Source organism: Sminthopsis crassicaudata, chromosome 2, assembly GCF_048593235.1.
Source record: "Sminthopsis crassicaudata isolate SCR6 chromosome 2, ASM4859323v1, whole genome shotgun sequence".
Taxonomy (NCBI): domain Eukaryota; kingdom Metazoa; phylum Chordata; class Mammalia; order Dasyuromorphia; family Dasyuridae; genus Sminthopsis; species Sminthopsis crassicaudata.
Window position 1 is genome coordinate 528,450,037 of NC_133618.1, and position 12,139 is coordinate 528,462,175.

The 12,139-nt window shown below is 31.7% G+C and overlaps 1 protein-coding gene across 8 annotated transcripts in view; it reads right to left on the bottom strand.

Moving 5' to 3' along the window:
- ZNF280D (zinc finger protein 280D) overlaps positions 1-12,139 on the bottom strand; it is a 128,429-nt gene that overhangs the window by 59,426 nt on the left and 56,864 nt on the right. For all 8 annotated transcript variants that reach the window (XR_012486936.1, XM_074294610.1, XM_074294607.1 and 5 more), the window contains one exon: positions 1,860-1,922. Coding sequence is in view for 7 of the 8 variants with exons in the window: in XM_074294610.1 (XP_074150711.1) it covers positions 1,860-1,922 (63 nt within the window). In the remaining variant the exon portion in view is untranslated. The remainder of the gene's footprint in view (positions 1-1,859; positions 1,923-12,139) is intronic.

Below are 12,139 nucleotides of genomic sequence, written 5' to 3' on the forward strand. Positions count from 1 at the left end.
TCATCAATAGTCAACTTAAAGATTTACTGGTTTTTTTGGAATAAATTTGGAAAATTCATCATTATTTTAAAGCCCACTATTAATTAATGTAGCATCTAAAAAAGATAACATTTCAAACTTTTTTCTTACTTTAAAATTTAAAAAAAAATTTTTTTTTTTATCCTTGAATGAAAATTGTCTCTGCATTTAGACTTCCTCCTAACTGCAAGTGTCCTACTATCTTATATGTGCTATTCTGTCCCTCTCCCCCCAAGATTGGGGTTAAGTGACTTGCCCAGGGTCACACAGCTAGGAAGTGTTAAGTGTCTGAGACCACATTTGGACTCCAGTCCTCCTGAATTCAGGGCTGGTGCTCTATCCACTGCGCCACCTAGCTGCCCCATGTGCTATTCTGTTAAATAGAGATTTCTCTATTTGATATGTAGATAGGTGAGTATGTACATAAATTCAATGGTTATGAATAAGAAATCCCTTGTATTTTATCAAAGCTACAATTTTTCAACACTGTATGGACTGGGCTACTAGATTACTTTGTACTTATTCCTCAGGGCTATTTTAGAAAGCTCGGTTTCAAATAGCAACTTATTTTAAGCACTATTTCAACAAAGGAAGATAGTGGAAGAATAAGAAAAGAAAGATTAAGAGAAAAGCAGAACTTAATAGCCTAACAGATTCTCCTTCTTTTGGGATGTGGGTCTAAGAGGAAATAATTTTTAAAATTAACTTGAAAAAGTAATTTTAAACACTGACATTTGAAATGCAACAGAGATACTTTTTGCATGAATGTTTTGTCTGCTATTTTAAAAAGTCTAATTTTGAAATAAAAAGCAGAATTTGGAAAACTTTTATACTATATGGTTTACTTAGAAATCTTTCAGAAATTGAAGTGCAAATAAAGTAACAAAACTCTCCTGAAGGATTTTTTGATGACCAAGACTGTTAAAACAGGGTTACCTGATTCTATTGTAATACCTCAGTTTTCCTGAATTGTAATACCTCAATTTCCCTGCATTCGTTTCTCTGAATTATAATATCTCAGTTTCTATGAGTTAGTATGTTATATTCCAACTCCCCCTTCTTGGCCATTAGGACCCAGAGAATTAGGGCCTCAGGCCATTCTCACATTCCAAAGAGTCATAAAACACCAGATGGCTTATCTCAAATACCTAGATGGTACAGACTCTCTTTCTGGCCAGCCCATTCTTCCTGTCTCCTGCTTGACAACTTTCTTGACCTCTAATTTATCAAAATTTATGGTCCTTCTTGAAATTATGACTTACTAAATGTTTCTCACCATTTGCCTTTGAACCCTACAAAAGTCTCTGAAATTGCTGAATGCTGAGTGCTCTGCGACAAGAGTCCCATCCAGCAAACTAGTCTAAACTTTTCACTATTAAAATATTAAAAACTTCCTTCTTGCCTCAGTTTCTCCTGTATTACACTATAAGTGATAGGAGGATGAAACTGTTCCCTTTTGATCTGTAATTTCAATTGGGAGATCCTAGTCTGGTCAGTTCAAACTGAGAAAACATTCTTTTCACAGTGCTAGCCTCCATTTCCCTAACAGCACTTTGCTATGGAAGAAGTCAGTTTTTCTAGCAAAGCTGACTTCTCATCATCCAACAATAAACTTCCATTTTTGCCACTTAAAACTCTTCAAGTTAGTGAATTCTTTCACGAAGAACCAGGACCTCCGTTCAAAAGGGGATTTCCACAACTCTCTGATTGCCACTAAAACCCCATCATAAGGATATTATAAGCCTTAAAACTTTAGGATAGAACTGCATTAAAAGGAAAATGACAAAATGCTACAATAACATTTAAAATGCTCAAATATTTTTATGAAATTAAATTTGTACCTCAAGTCTTCTGAATGCTTCTTAAAAATGCAAAATCTTTTACTTGCACGGGCGCTGTGAAAGCTAAGGGAAAAAAGGATTTAAAAATAAAATTATAAATTGTGCTATACAATGTACAATGAACATTTATTCACCAACATCTCTAAAAACTGAGTACATTTCTATACTTTTAGTACTATGAAAAATTGATATAGAAAAACTACTAATACTGTTGTTTGAATGATATTTTGCATTTCATAGCTGCTTGAATTCTAAACTGGGAGATAATTATATTGGAAAAATTATAGTATATTTGTACATTACCTGGTACTGACATTCATAAATTAATGACAATAACATTCTTTCAACAATTCATGAAATACATTGTACAACTGTTACTGCTGTTTTTAAAGCCCTAAAACATATTATTGTAAAGGGCAGGAACTTTAGAGAAATATACTTAAGGCTCAATATGACTGATTTAAACAAGATGTTAACTCAGTGGAATTGACAAGACAATTATCTAGTTTAGCAAGTGAGTTCTCTAGTTCAGTATGATTGAATTAATCTTACAACAAATAATGGTTCCCTAATAATATAATGATTGGTTTATACTCAGTATACTATAATAATTTAATTGTAATAGAGCATATAAACTGGGGACAAACTCAGCCAGAGGAGACTTCAAGACATTCCATCTCCCACCATTGTGGTGGCTGGCCTGTCCTCCTTGATTTCTCCACTGAGACCAAGTCCCATCTGAAGGCCCTCCAGAAAGCTAGCCAGGTCCCAGGTGAAGTAGACAGACTGTGGAGGAGATAATAAAGAATTTGGACTTTATCCCTGGCCATCCTCATGGTGATTATTCTACTGAACCCAAGGCTGATCCCAAGACCTCCAGAAAGCTAACCAAAACATTACATATTCATATTATGATCAGTAAAGTTCAGCAGCAAGAAAGAAAAAGTGCCACTTAAAAACAACCACAGAAGGTATCAATATTTGGGAGTCTACCTAACAGGACATATATAGGAACTATATTAATACTACTTCTAACAAGATGAATAAAACTAAAGTATTCTTTGTAGAAATTGAATAGGCCCCAAAAAATCAGAGGAAATATTACCTGTTCATGGGTATGCTGAGCCACTGTAATAAAAATGACACTACCTAAATTAATTTGCCTATTCAGTGCTATCCTAAACTTAAAAAGGATTACTTGCTAGAACTAGAAAAAAATAATAATAGCAATCATTTGAAGGAACCAGAGGTCAAGAATCTCAAGGGTATCACATCTCGAATTGTAAAAATAAATCATAAAAACCAAAACAAGATAGAGGATGATGTGTAGAATGGAATAGGTACATAAATTAATGAAAAACAAAAACAAAACCACCAAAAACAGTAGGCTAAAAACACAGCTGCAGAGAAGAAATAAGGTAGAAATTGGGTAGAAGCCAACATCTTTCACTGTTCTCTATAAAACTCAGATATAAAGACGGACATCATAAACAAATTAAGAGGCACAAGAAAGAAATTAACTATCAAATTTATAGATGGGAAGACATCACAATAAAGTAGGGACAGTTTTCCAGAAAATCAAATAGACAATTTTGATTACATAAAAATTAATTTTTCTTTGCACAAACAAAAAAAATCAATAGAGCTAAAATTAGAAGGGAAACAATTAGGGAAAACAGTTTTTGCAAAGTTTCTCTAATAATGGCTTTATTCAAAAGGATATAAGGAACCAATGTAAATTTGCAACAACAGGCACAGATCAACTGATTATAATAGCCACAGGATAAGACTTTATGATTTTCAAGAGAATAAATATAAACTATAGCATTATGAAAAAATGCTTCAAATCACTATTAATTAGGGAAATGTAATTGAAAGCAAAACTGAAGTTTTATTTCATTCTGATTATATTTTTAAAATTAACAAAATATTTCAAATATTAGAACAGTTATGGGAAAACAAATACATTATATACTGTTATAAAGTGTGAACTGGTCTAGCCATTCTAGAAAACAATTTGAAGCTATGCTTCAAATGTTATTAGCTGTGCATATCTTTTAACTCCCAAATACAACTAACTGACAGACCTCTAACCCAAAGAGGTTAAAAGAAAAGAATGCATATTTTTAAAGAAAAGACTACTTTAAGAGTAGAAAAGAACTAAAAACTGAAGAGATATCCACAAATTGGGGAACAGTTGAAGAAATTAAGGCACAAGAACATAATGGAACACTATTATGGAATAGATTCCATAATATGGAAATGACAAAATGAACAGTTTCAGGTAAACATGGAAAAACTTGCATAAACTAATACTGAGAGAAAGTTAGTAAAACAAAAAGAACAATTCATATAAAAAACTTATAAAAACAAACTGAAAAACTTAATTTTAATCCTGACTCCTAACACAGGAATGCTAGACCCCAAATGCAGAAGAAGATATTTATTTTTGGATATGGCCAATGCAAGAATTTGTTTTGCATAAATGTGCATATTTGTGAGAAGGATTTTGCCTTCCCCCCTTCTTTAACTGCAACGGGTAGTGGATAGGAAGTCAATAGAAAAAACATTAATTCAAAAAATAAAATAAAAATCTTATCTAGGCACATGAGTTCATGGATGAAATTGATGAGGATTTTTTCTTTTTTCAGATGAAAAGTATTGGGCTAATTAGATAAACTACTTAAAAATATAGTTCTGCATAATCAAACTAAAGTTAAGATGCTGAAAAATTGAGATTTCCCCTTTATGGAAATAATTAAATGATAACAAACTGATTTTTTTTTTTTAATACAGAGATGTGCAAAAAAACTTCCTTGTATTTCATTCTGATGTATATGTTTATGTATGTGTGTGTGTTTGTGCATATCAACAGCTAGGTGGTACAGTGGATAGAACATCAGCCCTGAAATCAGGAGGACCTGAGCTCAAATCTGTCCTCAGACACTTAACACTAGCTGTGTGACCCTGGGCAAGTCACTTAATCTCAATTGCCTCAGCAAATTATACACACACACACACACATATATATATATATATATATATACATATTATATTGTATATACACACACACACACACACACACACACACACACACATATATGTATATATGTAACATTATATTATCTATATCTAGGTATAGGCTTGTGGCCTCAGCAACATAGAAACTACCTGTACACAAAAAGAAACCAGGAGTATGTATGTAGTCAGAAATTTGCTTGGAGGTAATTAATAGAGATTGGCACTTATCCATAATCACACAATTAGTGATGTCTTATCTAGAAAAGACTTATCTAGTCCAGTGATATTTTATCACAATGTTTTTAGTTAAATAATCCTTGGTCTTACCCTCACATTATCAATGCTGTTACCACTGATATATTTCTTTCATATTTACTTATCATTGTATATCTAAGAATGTTTTATCAACACAAGTAGAAATATTCACAAAGATATTTTTAATTAAGTTATTATAATATCAAAAGGATGCTTTCTATTAGATTTAATTTAAATATAGAAATGGAAATGAAATTAGAAGCATCAAAGTACTACCAAAAGAACTACTTCAATAAAATATAGTTCTGCCATTTAAAGTCACTTAGATAATAATATATATTATTTAATAAGAATAATGAGGAAGCTTTTTTTAAAAGAAAATTAAGAGTCTAAAAAAATTTCAGATAAAAATTTAGTTTAACAAAAGCAAAACTGTTGCTAATATAAACATCCTCCCTTTAAAGTCAAAAAATGAAAGAACACCTTTTACAAGGCAGATTGACTCACTTCAGTGATTAAGCAATTTTCATATACTTTAAAACCAATGAACAAACCCTACATGTGAAAAAAAAATAAGCTTTGCCTAATATTTACTAACAATTTCAGGATTTCTCTAGATCCCTGTTCAGTTACATGTGAGAAAATTAATTCTAAAGCAAAGATGTCACAACATATATTACAATATATTTGAATGCACACTTCAGCAAGGATTAAAAAAAAAAACTAAAAAGAATAAAACCCACCTTAAAATAAAAATGTGCCATTTATAAAGTACATTGTTATAAACCACCAAAGTGCATTTCCCACAATACTGTTTAAAACAATATTTTAAATTGCTCATAATCTTACAATATTTAAATTACTTTTATACTTGTTTCGAAAAATTGTCGTAGAAGCAGTTACATATTCCTATGGAAAGCTTATATGTGAAAAGGCAAGGAGAATGATATTTTTCATATTTTCTAGATAGCTACAGTTATTTCTATCGTTTAAAAAACTCAAACTTTTGTTTTCTAGTTATAAAGTGTTTAAAATATAAATTCAATAGTTTCACTTATGTGGATATTTGGAAATAGGAAAGGAACACAATTTTGGACAAAATGTAAGCACTAACTTAATCTCTTCATGGTTAAGATCCATGAGAAATACCGAAAATTTCTGAATTTAGAAGCAGAAGCATCATAATTTTATTCATGAGGACAAAATCTTCTGAAGATTTAAAGAAATAAATATTCAAAGAAAAAGTCTCCTTTTCTTAAAGGCAATCTTGACTTAATAATTTTACTTATTAAAATTAAAATGGAAATTTTGGGAGGATGTAATTTTAATGACTATGCTTATTCCCAGAAAAGAAATGAGAAAATCTATCTTCCTCTCATTTCACTGAGGACTTGGTAGAATTAATTTTTTTTTTAATTGTATTTTTTTTTTGGCAAGGCATTTGGAGTTGTATAACGTGCCCAGGGTCACACAGCTGCTAACTGTTAAGTGTCTGATGCCTATTTTGAACTCAGATCCTGCAGACTTCAGGGCCATTGCTCTATCCACTGTGTCACCTAGCTGCTCCCTTTCAACTATATTTTTAAAATTCCAATTTTTTTTTTTTAAAAAGAGTTTACTTATTATAAGGCAAGAACTGGGTTAAATGCAAAGGAAACCAAGATATAGCTTCTCCCTTCAAGGAGCTCACATTCATATGAGGAGACAATATTTAAATAATGAAGTATATATAAAATATATTAAGTAAAAAAAAAACAAAAACAAAAACAAAAAACAAAGCTTCTTACAGAAAAGAATTGTCAGCTGGATGGGGTGGAGAGGAAGAATGACTTTAGAAAAAGCCTCTTGAAGATGGAAAAAGTTGAACTGTATCAAATATGGGGGACAAAGCATTTTAGGCATGAGGGGATAGCCAGTGGAAAAGTGCAATAACAGGAGATAAGCTTGTGAAATTGCAAAATGGCCAATACACCTAGAGTGTACAGAAGCAAGTAATGTGTAAAATGATTACAAAGATTAAGAAGTGGTCAGGTTATAAAGAACTTTAAATGTCAGAAATTTCTATCTGAACTTGGAAACAGGGAATCTCTAAAGCTCAATGAGTAATGGTTGGTGATAATGGAGTAATTCATGATCAATCCAAAGCTTTAAAGAAATCTTGGCTGCTGAGTGCAAGAAATACTAAAGTAATAAGAAAATTAAGGGATTTCAGTTATCAGATCTAGATAAGAGTCTAAATTAGGGTTCTGGCAGCATCAATATAAAGAAGGGGACATATGAGAGCCTCTGGCAAGGTAGAAATGGCAAAATTTGTCAACGGATTGGACAGGAGGGTGAATGACAGGGAAGGAATGGTTGAAGATGACAATGACAATGAGATTGGCAAGCCTAGATCTCCTCAATAAGAAGGAAGTTAAGAAGAGAAAATTTATGGGGAAAGGATGATGGATTTTATTTTACATGTGTTGAGTGTAAGATGTCCACAGCATGTCCAGTTTGAGATGTTCAAGAGGCAGCTGTTGATAGATCACTGCAATCCTCATTTCTTAAAGCAGCAAACATGGCCTATATTTTTAGCTTTGCTTAATCTAAAATCCCCTTTTGTCAGTGCTGAAAAGAACATATTCAGAAAGGAGAACATAACAGTTCTTTAAACACACTAAATATTCAATAGAAATAACCTAGTATATAGTATATATATATATATATATATATATATATATATATATATATATATATATATATATATATATATATATATATTTAGAGCCACTTGGTCAAAAATCTATCTTAAATCATGATTCTCTGGTTAAACCTTCATTTCCCTTGCCCTCCACCCAAGAACTTTATATGAATAAATAAAAGCCCAATGATTTATAAGGATTGATCACTGAATAATTTTGCAATTAAATTATCTATCCAGATGAATATTGAAATAATTTCTAGGTTCAGTTATAATAAAAGTCTATAAGTTTATTTAAATAATAGCTCAATAATAATAATAATAGAAAATTCTTTGGAGCTATTTTAAAAAATTACTTCAAAACCTAAAATTTATACCTATGTACCCTGGGGCAAGATATTTAACTCTACTGGGCCTTATTTCCTCATCATTAAAAAAACAAAGGAAGGCTGGATCAACAGCTAATTTCTAAAGTCCATTTTTGTGATGTGATTTTTTTTTTTAAAGATACTAGGTTTTAGAATCATATATTTAGAGCAGGAAAATATCACTAAGATTAGCTAGTGCAAAAGTTCTTTATCCTTTTAATGTCCACACACGCAAAGGGATCTGTTGATAGTTTGCAGGGATAAAATTATATCTTTTATTTTCACTAACTGAAGTTTAAGAATACTTTTCAATTATGATTTTTAAAAACTACTTCTGAGAAAGGGTTCATGGGTTTTACCTACTAAAAGTAACACAAAAGAAGGATAAGAACCTCCAATCAAATTTAATTTTTAAAAAATATATTAACAAACTGAGATGTAGACTTGTCCACAGTTGTTCATGAGAAAGAGGACCTCAGTTCAAATTCACTTCTTGTAGTTACACATCACCTTCCTATGTCTCTCTTCAGGGAACAGAATAAGTACATAGAAAAAAGTACAATGATTACAAAAATTTGATGCTTGAGACTTCTTACCTAAATGGTTACCTCAATAGAAAGTGTAAAGTCTACACTAAATGATTATCAAAAAAAACTACAGTAAATGACTTCTACTTGTTAATCAGCAATCACAACTTCATAAAGGTATGTTCAAACTGGATTCATTATAAGAGAAATGTACATGCACATGAAATTCTTATAGCAAATACAAAAGAGCTCATAATTCAGGCAGAAACATGAATCTTTATGAGTCATAATGAGGAAGGAGTAGAGGGCAACTCAAGAAGTAAAATTAAGTTGTCTTCAGGGCAACACATTCTAACTGTACAAAAAGTCAGATGTCTAAAGTTAATGGAAAAGAACTAAGTAAACCAAGTATTAATACAGCTAAGTAAGAAATATGTAGCGTAAAAGGCTCTAAATTCTGTGAAGTGTGTTAAAGGATTCCCTGAGATAGGGGAACCTCAAAATTAAAAGTTGAAGGAATGTCATATTCAAAATTTAAAAAACCCATATCAAAAAATACTGTAATCTAACCAAAATGCAGCAGATAAAGTAATAAAGGAATACCGGAAAGGTCACAGAACATTCAGCTGCTTATACACAAGTGATCTTGGAATGAAATATTTCATAAAGTGGGAAGATATAGGTTTATAACTAAAAATAACATAACCTGAAAATCTAAATATAATCTTACAAAGGGGGAAAAATTACGCCTGTTGTGGAATAGAAAACTTTAAGCATTTATGGTGAAAAAATCAAAGTAAGAATTTTGAAATACAAAAACAATAAGAAACATAGAATGTTAAAATTTATTTGAGCAAATCGAAAAGGCTATATGATGATGCTGTACTTAACACATACACACAATCTGGTATAGAAATACATCAAATTCAACAGAGAAATGAGGATAGGAATAGTTTAAGAGAAAGGGTATTATCTGAGTAATAATCACTAGCAAAACAAACTTCCTGACCTGAAAAAGAGATATAGAGGGGACAGGGCCAAAGAAAGAAGCTAGAATCTAAAGGAGTGATGGCTAGGTTGCCTCTTCAATGATTCAAGAGAATGTCAGGACAAATTATGATATATGAACCTAATATTGTGCTCTAAGTAATGATGAGATAATTTCAGAGAAACCTAAGTAGTTAGAGTTAGCATAGGGGAAAATCATGAAAACAGTTTATACAAGGACAACAACATGGTAGAGGAAAACTATTTTGGAAAATTAGAATGCTGATCAAGCAATTAATAAACATGACATCAAACGATATGAAAGAAAGCCTTTAATATACAACCTCCTGATAAGTGCCAGAGGCATTAAATTTTGGATGTGATGTGGCTACTGTTTATATGTTGGTTGGCAATGCTTATTGTTACAAAGATTTTTTCCCCTCATTTTTCTCAGTTGAGGGAGGAAAAAGGAAATGAGCTAAGCAATATTCATGACAAAAAAGAGGCCACTAAAATATTTTTAAAGAATGCACACATGGGGCAGTTAGTTGGTGTAATGAATAGAGTACCAGCTCTGAAGTCACAAAGACCTGAGTTCAAATCTGACCTCAGACACATAACATTTTCTGACTGGGTGACCCCAGGTAAATCACTTAACCCCAACTGTCTCAGCAAAAAAAAAAAAAAAAATTCATTCTAAAGGAAGCACAAATTTTGAAAAGTAAAATTTATTTAAAACAATAACAACAACAAAAACAAGTGATGTGATATGGATATTCGTGGCTTCCAGTGAAAATATTTTTTTGTATTGCTTTATATATGGAATACTTTTTTTGGTACTTAAGTGCAAAATAAAGAAAAACATAAATATAACACTCAAAAGATAGTGTGGAGCAGTTACTACTCTATTTTGTTGCGAAAACTGAATGTTCAAATATTTTAAAGGAGGTAAGGCACAGGGGATTGAGAATATATCTTATACCACAATGCAACAAATTGGATCAGGTAACAACATTAAAAAATGGTATTCTGCCCACCCTTAAAAAAAAAAAATCTGAAAGAAAGGAACACTTTCTGAAACCTCTACCTCACAATGCTGCACTGTGTATATGCCATACCCAAACTGTTCTCATATTCACTTTTCAGGATCCCTTTTGTCCTTCAACACTCCGTTTATGGACAAATTTTCTGATTAAGAACATTGCTAGTGTTCTATCCAGTGAAAATATTTGACACTTTATGAATCCACTATATCTCCTCCCTTCTACCCTAACCCACCTATAACATGTTGACACCTTGAGGAGAGGGACTATTTCATATTTGTGACTTATAAAAGAGGACAGATCTTTTTAAATTAAAAAAAGGAGTCAAGTCTTAAGTGCCTACTTAAGTGAGATACTATGAGAGACAGGAAGTACTGCAGATACAGAGACAAAGATTACAAAGTAATCAGTCAGCACTTATTAAGAAAAATAAAGCAAAATAATTCCCACCCACAAGAACATCAAGAAAGGCAGTAAGGTTAGTAAAAAATGTGCTGTATTTAGAGAGGACCTAGGTTTAAATCCATGGTTTGCCATTTACTAATTAAGTAACTTACCTTAGACTTCAACTTCTGTGAGCCTCAGTTTCCTTATCTACAAAATGAGGAGCCTTTAAGGACACTTCCACCTCTAAATCTAATTTTGTGCATATATTTAAGTATATAAAAAACTCATTTAAAGCTGAAGAAGAAAGCATTAATAACTGGGAAGGACTGGGAAAGGCTTCACAAAGATGCTTGAGCTAAATGTGAAAGGAAAGCAGGGATTCCAAAAAGCAAAGGTAAAGATGGAGAGAGAGGAGATGGCTGAGGCTAAGCAGAAAAGCAATTCAAAAGAAAAGTTTTTGAAATTTAGGAAATGAATGCTGCAAAAGGCAATACAGAATTACTGACAATTTTGAAATTTGGAACTATGGGACCAAAATAATATTTTAAGAAAATTATAGAAAAAGTAGAACTGTTTAAAAATCACCAAAAACAAGTCAGTTTGCAAATTTTTACAATAGTGCAAGAAAAAAGTAATGAGGACTCAACTAATATGTCGACAGCAGAAAAAGAAATGAAAAGATGAATGAAGATAGTTGAGAAAGACTGCTAAGATCTTGCTGACATAAAGATCAGAAGGCAAGGAAGAACAAAGATATAATGCAAGGTTTCAAGCTTTAATGAATGGTAGATTGGCATTAATATATAAAGAAAATACTATATATAGTAGAAGGTGGGAAAAATAATGAATTCCATTTTAGAGAGACTTGAATTTGACAGTGAGTGGGAAAATGTCCAGTGGCACAAAAGAAATGCAAGACTGGAGATCAAGCAAAAGACCAAGGCCAGATGTATAAATCGGGAACTTGTATAACTGCAGGTTATAAAGTTAATAGAAATCTAAAGAATAA